Genomic DNA, 14204 nt, shown 5'->3' with positions numbered 1-14204 from the left:
AGTGACAAAGTGCCTTGCCCAAGGGCACATGCACTATAACCCCAGGCTGGACTCAAACCCACAATCTGCAGAATTACCCGCAGACCACGCATTCAATACCCAAGACCACGAGGCCACGGCACTCTGATGCTTCTTTATTTATTGTTAGTGCATTGTATCTAATGGGAAAACTCTTGTTGTTAACCCTAATCCCCTTGAGTGACTTACAAGGAACCGTCCTCGCTCTTAAAAATCCAGCACCACATGGTTACTCAACACCCAAACTGTTAGACTCTGATTATGGTGATATGCCTGACCCCATGTAAAGCATAATCAGTTTTAGTCCTCGCTCCAACAGAATCCAACAAAACATGCAGTTGGATTTTGAAGGGTTGGGGTGGTCAGGGTTAACAAGGTGGTGTACTTTGAGGAACTGTGGTGTAGTTGCATATAAACGTCTGGGGTCGACAGCCTAACACCAGGGCCTCAATGCAGTGGACGGGAGATCTTGTACATGAATCGACACATTGGAGAAATAAGCTCCTGCAGTTTCCTTGTTTGGTAGAGTTGTCGACACGGTAAGTCCCAAGTGTTACTGTTTTATTAAATTCTTCCCTACTTTTCAGAATTTGGAGATGGGATCACTGCTGGACGAGTTCATGTGTGAATGGGACGATCGGCGAAACACAGTGGAGGTCCAAGACGGCAAAATGACGCAAAGAGCACCGACGGAAGATAAAAACAAGAACTGGGAACTGGGTGCCACCAACAGCAATGGCGGGTCCGTGTCTTCCTCATCAACAACAGGTAATACACCCCGTCCCGGCTCTCTCCATTTATCCAGCTCCTCCGGGCCATCCGAGGGCGCCAAAATGTCCCGAGGGGGTGTCGCGGCCATTTTGAGGTCCTCCTCCAAGAAGAAGGCTGCAGCGGGCAGCGCTACGGGCGCGCAGGGGGCAGGGGAAGAGAATGTGTCACCGTTGCACAATATGATCATAAAGGATTCGCCATCCAATCCCTCCAAGACATACAGGCGGGTACCAGCTTCAACTGGTAGTCCGCCCACTGCTTCTGCTGCTGCGGGTGCTACAGGTGAACAGAGTGACTCACCGGATGATAGCTGCAGAAGAAGCGAAGGGTCAGAGGTCAGATTGAGGGTCAACTTGAACAGGACCAACAGTCTCCAGGATAAGAAAGACGAGATGAATTTTGTGAGGTTGTCGACGTCGCCACCTTCCATAGCAGAGAATGACTACATAGACACCAGCTCTCTGGTCAAATCCAATCCTAATTCCCCAGCAGTGGAAGGCTTGCCATCGCATCCGCCGTTTGTCACATCAATGTCGACTTCCTCTTCGTCTTCTTCAGAGAGGACTTCCAGTCCTCTATCTATGAATTTGAGTCAGAAGGTATCTTCTGGAGACTTCTCCAGCCCTAATGAGTATGAGGAACTATCAGATGCTACATCAGCAGCTCCAGAAGATGTTGTTCACCCCATGCCAACAAAATCTGATTTTGTTGTTCGAGATCTTCCAAATAGAGAGGTTGGTCGAAGCAAGAGTATGCGAGTCCCCATGTCCCATCCGGCTGTGGAAGATCTGCACGCTAAAAGGAGGGGGCAGTTTGGTCGTAGCCGCAGCCTGAAGGAAACGGCTGCCTCGGCCCGTGCCGAAGAAGTCTATGCAAAGTTGATTGGAGGGCGGATTAGTGGATCACCCACGCTGCCACCAAGAGGGACCCCAAGCCCACTTGTTTCTTCATCGCCACGGGTCGTGGGCTCTGCAGGAAAATCCAAGAATCCATTTTTGGACACAAGTGCTAGTCCGACCGCCAGCCCATCACGGAGGCAGAGATCCGTCTTGGAAAGGATGAGTTCAGTGGAGAGTTCAGATGGGAGCAAGGATGGGTGGCGAAACAGCACCTCAGACAGAGATTCCAGGGAGCTTCAGTTTGGTCCTGGAGATCCATTAGACGAAGGTGCTGAGGTCTTACGTAACAAAACAGAGGTTACTGTTGGTGTGAAAGCTTTACGCAGCAGGTTTGATGCGCCGTCGCCACCTCCAAGACAAACACCCCCAAGCGCTAGCCCCAAAAAGCCCCCGCCGCCTAAAGTCCCCCCTCGGGGTCCACGCTCACAGAAAACCCCCCAGTCCAGCGTGGTAAAAACCACAGCTAATATAGTATTGTGCAGTCCCACTGGGATAACCCACTCCCCAAAAGGGTTGAACAATAACTATTCCCCGGAGGGGGACAATGTCTTCGGCAGTCCGGAGGGTCAATCTACCGCCGATGTGAAACTGAGTCCCAGGATGCTGCAGAGCCTGGAGAAAAACATGCCCAGGCGAGTGAGACGATCCATCGGGGAGGCACGCATCAAGCGCCGAGGCTCAAGTGACGTCAGCGACTCGGACAATGAACCCAGCTTTGTCAAGCATCAATCGGGTGACTTCTCATCGCGAACTGTGGAAGGGGACAGTTCCTCGGACGAGACTGCCGGCAAGTTTGTCGGGAGAGAGAGTAGCATCGGCTTTGGAGTAACCTCGGCAAACCCTCTGCCAGATCTACCTGAAGACCAGGTGAGCGATCAAAGGTCAAAGGGCATGCTTGATATTTAGTCACTAGCTAGGGGGTTTGTTGCATTTGTTTTGAAGATTGGCAACACTGATGCTTAGGCTGCATTCAAATTACTTGGCTATCGCCTGCAGAAGCTGCTTATACAGTATGTCCCCAAAAACATGTCCGTCAAAATATTTTTGAAATAACAACACCACCACGAAATAAATATGCTTGGGCTGAACACCTTTGAGTGTTTTTTAATTTCCGTCACACATCACTGCACAATCGTCAATTGATCACCACATCATTTTTGGACACTGTGACCAAGTTCCTTGCCTTTATCACCTAATCAGTGCTTTGTTATTTTATTTATTTTATTTATTAAGTACTTCTTGTACTGAAACCAAGGATTCCCAAAATAGCGCCCTAGGCACTGTAAGCTCGAAAGCCTGAAGAAACCTGTAGAGAGAAGTGAATGAGAAGAAATTACAGTTTTAGAGGTGGGAGGAAAAGCCCAGAAGAATATTCTGGGGAAAACCAACAGAATCAGGCAGGGACTGAAAACCCAATCCACATATTGGCCCGGCCGAGATTCGAATCCGGCAGTCACAATTATGTAAGCTGTGTATTAAATCCTTTATGTTGTAAAAAAAAGCGCGTGGGGATTGTATCATTCACCATGCTATTGGTCATCATGGCAAGACCTCAGTTTACTACAAGACCTTGAGTGTGCTCAAGGGCAAATGATTACAATCCCGAACCGCAACCCTTTTTCACAACATGAAGGATTTTACACAGCTCGCATAACAGCACTGAAATTGATTGGCAGGAAACTTGGTCACAGTGTCCAAAAATGTTGAGATCAATAAGCCTCTCTGTACTGATGACGTCACACTTTGTTTACGTGTGTGCTTTCCTATGATGCTCAGTGGACCGTGGGCCCCCACTGGCTCAATAGGAAAGTGCACGTGTAAACAAAGTGTGACATCATCAGTACAGAGGCTTATTGACCATTATGCAGTGAACGTAGACATGTGCTTCTTCCTGCTATAGCCAAGTATTTCAGATGCGGCCTTAGGTTGGAAAATAAAGTGCTCCTAGGGGCAGTGGAAACTTTGCTTCCTTATTGGTCAACTGTGCCCTGTGAGACAATTATTTTCCCCTACATTATGAATGTCTCGGTGATGTTTTGACTTTCATCGAAAATGCAACAAATCTGAAGTTGGTTGAAGTAGGCCTGTAGGGGGGGCCATGTCACTTTGCGGTAACTCCGGTTCAGAATTGGGCACGTTTTGGACAGGCTGAATTGATGAATTTTTTCTTAATTTTTCTTTAATTAAACTATTTTTGGACAAACGTGACAATGGAAGAGGGACCATGAAGCCCCATTTGAAAAATGGAACTGTGTTAAAATTTATGAAATATTTTCAACAGCTTCCACGAAAGTAAAATGTCACAGAAGAAAAGAAAGTTCACCATACTTAACATATTCCGTGAACAAAATCAAGCATTTTTGAATTCTTCTGAAAACCATTTTGCAAAGAAATGACATGGCCCTAATAGAGATTGGAGTTAAAGTAAAGCAGTTCATTTTATGATTCATTTGGGAATTGTGCAAATTGAGTCTTTGATTGTAAAAACCCGAAAATATTTTTTAAAAGCCAAAACTTGGCCAAATTCTTTGAAAATGTATGACACTGTGCAAGTTAAAATGTCGATACACACACTTGCTGAATACCGGTAGTATGTTTACTATATTTTTGCACTCAGCACATTCATTATTTGTTATTCAGCATCATGGAAGCACATGCAATATCATTTTTTTGTGTTCAGTTTTGAGAAAAAAATATTATGTTGGAAAGTATTGTTTTGACTTTGGGAAAAGGGATGTTATGGTTTAATGAATGTAAGGTATTGTGTTGCATTTTGACCTTTTTTGGTTTGCGTTCATTGTTTTGTGCTAGTATTATAATATTACTATAAGTGTATGTACACATGTATTTTAAATTGGGAGATATTTCATAATCGTTAATCCATAAAATACATGTACATTGTACGTACGTACATGTACAATGTACATGTACATGTACATTTCACTCTTTTTGGCCCAACTGTTCCTATGGCAAAGATACATTTAAACAAGTTCATATCGCAGTTTTGCTCATTTTATTGGACAAACTTTTTTTGTTGAATGGGCTGGTACAAGGTGACAAGTAGCCCAAAGATGCAGTGCAATAACTATTGTTTTTGTAAGAAAGTTGGTATTTTGACTTAAACAGAAATGGAAAAAGACATTCATGTACATGTATGTGGAAATGACTCTAAAGAATGTGGATGTATTGTCTATTATATTTAGCCTGTCTCTTGGCATGCTAAACATGTTTTTGTAGATCTGTTTTACGTAGATTTATAACTCTTCAGCTGTACGTGTACATTTAGATATTCCCTATACACTGTATCTCATGAGTGATGTAGTTTCTGTACTTACGATTGATAAATAATACACGTACATGTAGTTCATTCATTTAGGAATTGAATATGTTTGCAAGTTTGCATTTAATTCTGAATGCATCTCTGACTCAATTTCCCTATTTCTCCTTTCCCCCGTCTCTTCCGATTCTTTTTTTGATCTGATCATGCCTGCGTCTGGATGGCCCCTGACTCTGCATTACAATTTTCTACTCCCTCTCTTCCCATTGGCTGTCTGGCATCTGACCCATGCCAATCCATAATGGGCCATTCTGTGTGGAACGGTTTGTCATTCATATATTCTTCCTGTATCTTGTGTGGTGGCCCCTGAACATGTGTGAAACCCCATCCGTCTCGACTCCCATTGGCTGTCTGACCTCATTAATGCGGGCAACTCACCTGCATGGCTTTTTGTCCATGTTCACTGCCGACTTCCATTCTTTTCTCAATATTGTTTTATAACACGACTGACTGTGACTTAAATCACTGAAATAATGTTCTGTGGTTTGGTGGATATTTGTTACATTCGGAATGTAATCTTTGTGAATAATGCCTTTCTGACTCACCAATAAACTAAATAATTTCATGATACCGTTTTAATTTTTGTGTGTAATAGAATGATGAGATCATACATCTATGATTGTAACCTTACCCTTTTGTACTCCTATTGTAGATTATCATGTGTATGTTCCTTTGTTTTATACATGTACTAATTGTTTTAAAATTTTAGCAGAGAAAATGTGCATATTTTGTGATTTAAGCCAGTTTGGCTCCAATCTGAATGGCACAGTTGTTTAGAATTCTCAGATTTTTGTCACTTTTTTTTCATTTACAATTTTCTCTGCTTGGTTACAAGTGATGTTTCTAGACGGCCATTTTTGTTTAGTATCCTGAGTGCTTTGTAGAGAACAATGTTGAGTTTGCCATATTGCCTCAGGCACCAGCCTATGATCCTCAATCATAAATGTGCATGGATACCAAGATGGCCCCCTGATACGTGTACTTGTACTCATTTTTTTTTTATCAAGTTGTTAATTGTACACAAATAATTATATTCATGTACGTTTCACAATTTACTGTGTCACTAGTGAACGATGTAGTTTTAATACTTTCATTTCTTGTACATGTACTATAAACATTTTCATTTATCTGTACAGTTCAGTTTTTCAGTCTTATAGTTGCATGTTTAAGAATATTATTATTGAAAATGCTGCTGCAAAAACAATTGCAATGCTATATTTTGTGCCTTTTTGATTGCATGATCTGCACAATTACTTTTTGTTTATATTCTACTATTCGGTTCCATTTTCTGTATTTTCTGAGTGCATTCTTTGAATTTCAGTTTCATACCGTTTTATTTTCTTAACCTGTTCTTTTTGTATCTATATACCTACTCATATTTGATAATAATGTACTTATTTTAAAAACAAAAATCTAAAAATCATTTGTTATTTGTGGAATCCATGGAGAACTCACAACACCATTTACTATTTTGTTTTTCTTCAAAAATTCAATTTTAATGGTTTCACAATTTGTTTTTCTGAGAGATGTTGGCATTTGCATATTTCTGCTCTTTTCATGAAATGTTTTGACATCGATTTTAAGCATTTTCGTTTAGCAGTGCATGTACACTGCTTGTGTGGTGGCAAAAAGTCACATAAAAACAACTTGAAAAATCTCTGACTTGAAAACAAAATGTTTGTTTCTCTTTAGCAAGAGACATGTGAATGCTGACATTCAGTAATCTCTCTGTCTCATCAATCAATATAACATGACCTGGCTAATCCTGTCACATTGCGTGTCTTGTTTTTTTTATCTCCCTATCTCTTTGTCGTCTACCAGACTAACAGAAACAAAGCCAAGCTCCCCCACCCCCTATCTCTACCACCACGAGTACCCTCCTCGCATCCTCAGACCCGCCACAGCATGCCGGCAAGGTCCTCTGGAATCCCCACCGACCGAGCAACGTCTTGGGCCAGCAACGAGGTGGAGCGAGTGGACCTTGCTGACTTTGCCATGACACCCCCTCAGAGCCCCACCCGTGCCCCTTACGCAGACAGTGACAGCGATGAGGAGCAAGATGAGAGATACGCGCCACCACCATCCCGCCGAAGCATCACTGGAGCCTTAAAATCCGGTACCCAAAGTGGCAGGAACCCAATGACACGCGGTCACACCGTAGACGTTCCTATCGTCCCACATCGACATTCCACTAACCCATTCGTTACTTCCCAAGAAAACACACGGCCCCCTCTCCTCACCAGCCAGTCACTGGATGGAGGGAGGGGAAGAGCTGACGGGATGGAAGATTTCGTCAGGGCTTCCCCAGAAGACTTCCGTCGATTGATCCGACAAGAGTCTGCCTCCAAGACGCTTCCATCACAAAACGAAGAAGCCAGCGATGACGATGATTCAAAGGATTATGTTTTCTGCAAGTTTGAAAATGATGATCTCAGCGACATGCCAAGTAGGCTTCCACCAGCACCTCCTGTCCCGGTATCCCAGCACAAACTCTCCACACCCCAGTCCAGTCTTGATGTTAAAATTCCAGCTTACCAGGGAGATATAAACTCCACACCACCTTCCAAGCCAAAGGAACTCATTCGGGAAGTTGAATACGAGATAATGAATCCACAGCGAAACTCTGCATTCTTCAGTGAAGTGGAGCAGGTCAGCCAGTCGATGCCAGCTTCCCAGAAGACCATACCGCTGACTGAACGGGAACTCCCGCCGTTGCCACCGCTCCCAGGCACCCAGGTGAGTCCCCTGATTCGCAGTCGCAGCGCCCACTCTTTCAGTGTGTCCAACAAGATCCCGAGCTCCGAGCAGCTGAGAGGCCGTCGGGGAACTTTGGCCTCTGCTAGCCGATCAGAAACCCTCAAGGAGATTGATGACAGGCAAGGAACCAGGAGCTTGGACCGGTTGCAGAGGAAATCAAGGAGCTCAGAGGGACTCCCAGAGGATGAGTCTGGACTGAAGGAGGCCGAAAGCTTGACGGATGTCCTGGCTCGCACCTATAATTCACCTCCAGGTAAAGCATCCATTTTTTCTCGAAAATTGAATTGAGAATGACAGCAATATCTTGTCTTGCTCCATTTCCATTACAAAAATAAATGAAAATGAGATGCAATGTGTTTGTTGATCTGTTTTATGAAGACCAATCCTGTTTGATACTCTGGTTTTTTTAATTAGTGAGGCCAAGTGACCTTTTGCAGTAGAATCGCGTTAGAATCGCGTCAACGCAGCTTGTGAAATATCGTCCAATTTACATGATAAACAAATGGACGCGGAATGCACAATATCTGAGACAAACAAAAAAACTCCATAGGGTTGTCTAAGGGGCGTGGCTAACTTGCATACGACGCTAGGTCAATTCTTTTAGAAGTGGGCCTCATTTGTGACCTCTGTGTAATAAAAATGAGATTTGAATGTATATACAATTTGAATTAAATCATAGTTTGGCTTTTTATCACTTTGCAGTTCCAGTTGGCTCCAGTAACTACATCCACCCACCTCCCAAAAACAACACCCTGCAGCAGAGAGTCCAGCCACCGATGGTCCATCCCCAGAGACCCAAGGAACCCCCACCTCCAGCAGCGGTCAACAACTACCACATGCCGCGGCCGCTGCCTCATCGCCCCTCGGAGGACTACATTGACATGTCCCACAAGAGGCCAAGTCTGAGCAAGCCGGCAGGGGCAGGGCCACAGAAGGAGCAGGACATGATGCCACCTGACGGAGGACCTCAGAAGGCCTTGGATGTTCAAGCGGTGCGGAAAGCGCTGCCTGATGAGGTAAGGTTCAGGATCTGGCTTCAGAGAAAGAGATGACACTGTTCGCTGTTTTTGTGATGTACCTTAAAATCTCAGTCACTCAGCCTTACGGTAAAACTTCATGCACAGCTGTTTCAATCAGAAGTAATTTTAAAACTTTCTTTTTCGCAGAGACCCACAATGCCACAAAACTAATGTCTGTTTTTTAATATTGTATTATTGAAGTGCAGAAACCAAATCAGTTTTCAATTTACATTTACTTTATTTCTCGGGATAGACAGTAAACACCACCACATACAAATTAAAGGACAACAACAGAAAACAAAAAGAAGCTAACAGCTCCCGAAGGAATGCTCAAAAGAGACAAAGTCTCTGTCGAGGGGCTCTCCTGAATAAAAGGTTCACACAAAAAATGAAATGAAATTAAATTAAATTAAATCAAAAAAATTTAATAAATAACAATCTTCAAAGAAATCTCAAAAAGACTACGTGTATTAAATTTAAGTGAGATTAAATTTATTAGATTAAATTAAACTAAGAAAAATAAAAAGATGACAAAAAATAATGATTTGATTGATTGATTTTTAAATGCAGATTACCGTTGACGAGTGCACTCAAGTCCTGAGAGGAAACCTTTGGAATGTCGCGCTGACCATCAAAATCCTGAAAATCCGCTACCTGACCCGGACCCTGCTCCTGGATGACGGCACTTGCCGCCAGGCTCTGGAGGAGTGCAACTGGGACCTTGGAATGGCCACGGCGATTATTGGGCAAGCTGATGAGAGCAGCATCAGCTTGTGAGAAGGACCCGTTAAGATGGATTTGAACCCTGGACTTGGGAATGGTTACAGCAATTATTGGGCAAGCTCTTGAGAGCAGTACCAGCTTGTGAGAAGGATGCGTAAAGCTTGATTCGAACTTGGACTTGGGAATGGTTACTGCAATTATTGGGGGAGCTCGGGAGAGCAGCATCAGTTTGTGAGGATGGTACTTACAGGGATTTGAATTGGACCTTAGTACGGCAATTTGAATTATTGGGCAAGCTTCTGAGTGTAGCATTAGTTGCAAGGAGTTCTTGGAGGATTCGAACCTGGACCTGGAGAGAGAACGTCAATGAAGGACTCCAACTTGGACATGGAGCAAAAGCATCTTATGAGAAGGATCATCAATGGAGGAACTTGGGATTCAATTTTGGAGCTTGGTATGACAATAATGTATACTGGGGAACCCTTAGAGCAACAAGAATGATTGCTTTTCATCATCGTTTGACATCATTATCATCGTTGTCTTCACGATGGGAGGTAACGAGAGTTGTCCTGGTAAGAGAATGTAAAAATTAAAACAAATTAACAAGTTTTTCCTTACCTTCATCATCATCTTCAATAAGCGAGGTCCCCAGAGTGAGATTTGGGCAAAACAAAAAATCCCATTGTTGAGAGTCACAAGAAATAAAACAATCATTTGTATTTAAAACTTTTAGCAAGAAAGGGAAGTTAAGACTTACGTGTATTAACAGGAAAGAAAGATGGCACTTGATGTTACATGTACGTGTAGATCATTTTGTATTTTTCTGAAGTCACGTGTTAGTATACATGCAATGGACCGATCCTTTAACCCTAACGATCCCCAACCAGCCAAACTCCAACACCAGGGTTTGCTTGACTCTGTTAGGATGAGTACTGCACTGGTAATACTGACTGTGCTTTACAAGGGATTAGGCACACCACAAATAAACAGAGTCCAACTGTTTATGTGCACAGATTACCATGTGGTGTTGGGATTTGCAAGGATGAGGAAGGTTCCTAGTAAATCACTCTAGGGAGTTAGGGTTAAGCCCCGCCCAATGGTGTATCGACCAATCACAGTCATGATTACTGTCCGTCATGCATGCACAAGAGAGTAGCATGAGCGCACACGCGTGTGATGCGCATGGCTGGAGCGTGCAGTACTGCATTGGAACGGATCATGTGTTCTTGCTCATATGTGGGCGGGGCTTATTGGTAGTTTAGTAGAGGTCTGTGACAACTTCTCTGTATGGAAAACTGTTACTTTCTATGTGGAAATTGACCTTATTCATGAGGAAGCCATTTTAGATCATGTTCCCTGACTCTATTATATAAATTGTAAACTGTTGAATGGGATGGTGCCAGACTATTTTATGACAGGAGTGCGTGCCAAGCCTCACTTCCCTTTTTTTTGTAATGTGGTTTAAAACGTAAGGGTATATTTAAATCACAAATTTGAAATTATTCATCAGAGCAGACTGGTATTAATTTGTAATGAACTTTTATTCATTGCTTTCATTTCTACTCGCAAGTTCCAAAAAATGAAGAGTTTACCTCGCTTTCAATTTAAAATGGGCATTTCATGAATAAAGTCTGTTGTTGTTGGTATTGTGAGGAAGCACATGACTGAGCTCAGTGGCCACAATAACTAAGGAAGGATAACTTGTTTATTTGGGGACCAATACAAAAAAAAAATAACTGCAGATATTTTGTGTGTGCTAAGCTGCAGGTGTCTTTCTTATATTCTTTTGAAGGCTAAATTACTAAAGTGAGGCATACTGGTTAATCTTAGGCTGGTGCCCGTTTTCCAACTTAACATTATTGCTTAGTGTGCCTTCAGGAAACTATACCAAGATGGCTGCAGCCTGTGGTGTATTATCCATCAAGATTTTGGCCATGTTATAAGCTCCGTAATGTGTACTATTTATTAGTTTTTGAAGGAACACAATCTTTGTACTGCACGCTGAGTTTTCAATCATTTATTTTTCTTGAAACTATGCAAAGTAGTCTTGCCAAGTTGAATTTGCAGTTCTTGATCCAAAAATAAAAGTGAGTGGAATCTGTGGTAACTTTGGCCTCAAAAATCTTTCATTTAACTTTCCGTGAATACAAATGGAATTTACTTTCTCATTATCTTGATGTACGATCACTAGTTTGAACAATTTGAGTGCCAGACCATGTATTGTTTTAATACTTTTGAAAATGTACTTCTCAAAAAAATCACACTTCAAGCCATACTATTGCTATTGATTGAAAGAAAATAAATTTCATTTCTGGTTTATTAAGTATTTTTTTAATTCTTGAGTAATACATATAATGTACTTGTACCTTCGAATCTCAAGCAGTAGTATTTGCTGAAGCAATTTGCATACCTGTATATTATAATAACTGAAGCAAATGTATTCCTTTTGTAAAGCATGCTTTTGATTAAAATGTGTGTTTGGCATTTTTGGCAAATAATATTTAAAGATGACAAGTAATACTGTGCAAGAAAGTGACGTGCTAGATATGGTGTAATTTATTAATTGGGATATACTCTTGGGACAATTTTTCTTTCAAATATGAGATTTTTTTATTGAACTTTATCCAACATTTGACCCCGATTTTCTCTAAGGAAATTCTGTGTATTCAAGCCTATACATAGCATTGTACAATCTGGTTATTAATGTGCAAATGCTGGATTTAAGAGATGTTATGCTATGTAATCTTTGAACATTTTGAAAAGGTACAAACTTTACTCCTTGTATTGGGCTGTCTGTTATGTGAACTTCATTCAAGTCTGAAACCAATATTTCTATTTATGGAACAATGCCTTACATATAGCAAGCTTGGTCACTTATCCCATATCTTACATCAGCATAGATGAAGGCAGACTTGAACCAAGGCTACCACTGATTGTTTCATGAACAAGTGTATACAAATATAATAACCAGCTTCAAATTTGTTTTTAATTGTGTATGAAAAACTATATATTATAGTCCCAAATTGCAAGATCTTGTTTTTAATGTGTAAGTAATTCTTTGTTTATATTTTTCAATTGGTGTTCTTTCTCAATGGTAACTGTACATGTCAGCTTAACAAAATTTGGTGAACAGGGTTAAACTAGGATTAACTAACATATTCATAAACTTGTACTTGTATAGTCTTTGGTAACAACTAACTCTAACAACTTTACAAATTTCTTACTAAATGATAAAAGTTTATGACAAGTGTACTTCCGTTTCTGTTTTGTTATCCAAAAGTAAGAGCATTTTGCAGACAAGAAAAACAACCAAAAATCCAGTTTCTTTGATTGGGGGAAGCAAACCAATCATTTTAATTAGGTACATGTATCATACAAAGTTTGTGTGAATCACTTATGAATACAGTTGGAAAATTTTAGGAACAAAATTTACAATGTGACAAAATAAAGAAGTCATGTCGTGTAAATTTTTCTGATGATTTGAACAGTTTTGATCAGAATTTACACCCTAATTTACTTATTGTCAGGATCTTGACTTGAACTTTGTTTTTGAAATATTGCCAAGACTTTAAAATCTTATTTCCCGGGAATTCATTGTAGGCCTACATTGTGTTTTTACTCAATATCCTGTACAAATGTGGTGATTTATCCAGAAATTGGGATGATAGTGAACAAACTTTGGTTTAGGCTATTTTATATTGGCAAGAACATTTTAAGGACATTCAATGTTAAAAAAAACCTGGGAATTGTGCTTTGTCAAACATTTTTCTTCTTTGACTCCCTTATTTGCCAAAAGAGGGCGCCCTTTCTTTTTGCATCGACATATAAGTTTAGTTCGGTAGTCTAGTTCAGTACTGGTGTATTGATCCCACAAAGGGGGCAGGCATACTATGTATGAAACCGTGTTAATATGCTTTGTTTTCTAATAACTGTGTAACATACTGTACATGCGTAATCTTAACCAATTTTTCATATTAAATATTGAACGGAAAACTTGCTTGAAATTTGCAAATTGTGTGTTGATAATTTCGTGTTGTGTGTAACTTATTTTTTCGGTTTTTATGGTCAGTGGGTATGAGACAAGGGCGGGCAATGGAGACAAATAATAATTGTAAAAAATGCGGGAAATCTTTGGTATGAATCGGAGCTCGGTCTGCAAGAACATACCGCGGGAAACGTCAAGAAACAAGTGTTTCCTTGTAGTTTTACTAACTGTTTCCCATTAAAAAAAAATCAAAACTATGTTTTCCCATGAACCTAAAGTTAGTAACTTTGATAGTCTTTCTCAAATGTTATCTATCTTCAGAAAAAAAACCCACAAAAGTACAGCCACTTCCCAGTTTTCACAGAAAGTAACAAAGGGTTCTAAAAATACTCTTCCCAATTAAATAAAATCCTTAATCTTAAGCTTAATTGCAAATGTGATATCTTGCAGGTCACTGGTTTCAAATTATCCGCAGTGAAAAAAAACACCCTACCAAGTTTGTCTTGTGAGGTGTAAGACAAACACTGGTCGGTTCTCACACTGTAAGAAAAGCTTCTTAATTCACGGCTCCTAATCACGTCTCACCTGCATTGTTTGTAATGCAAGCTCAAAAGGATCTTAAAATAGGCACACAACGACCACAAGCAGACACCAGGCACCTGGGCTGATTATGAAAATGAGGTCAAACAAGAGCC

General features: G+C 41.0%; 1 protein-coding gene across 3 annotated transcripts in view; it reads left to right on the top strand.

Moving 5' to 3' along the window:
- Positions 1 to 13528, top strand: part of LOC119746327 (nascent polypeptide-associated complex subunit alpha, muscle-specific form-like) — a 51978-nt gene extending 38450 nt beyond the window's left edge. For all 3 annotated transcript variants that reach the window (XM_038223208.1, XM_038223209.1, XM_038223207.1), the window contains 4 exons: positions 606 to 2555; positions 6847 to 8035; positions 8485 to 8798; positions 9372 to 13528. In XM_038223208.1, coding sequence (XP_038079136.1) covers positions 606 to 2555; positions 6847 to 8035; positions 8485 to 8798; positions 9372 to 9578 — 3660 coding nt within the window. In that variant the 3' untranslated portion in view covers positions 9579 to 13528. The remainder of the gene's footprint in view (positions 1 to 605; positions 2556 to 6846; positions 8036 to 8484; positions 8799 to 9371) is intronic.
- The last annotated feature ends 676 nt before the right edge of the window (positions 13529 to 14204 follow it).

The sequence above is a fragment of the Patiria miniata genome, unplaced genomic scaffold, assembly GCF_015706575.1.
Source record: "Patiria miniata isolate m_02_andy unplaced genomic scaffold, ASM1570657v1 HiC_scaffold_7, whole genome shotgun sequence".
Taxonomy (NCBI): Eukaryota; Metazoa; Echinodermata; class Asteroidea; order Valvatida; family Asterinidae; genus Patiria; species Patiria miniata.
Note: the sequence above shows the minus strand (reverse complement) of the source record. Positions and strands in the feature narration are given on the sequence as shown.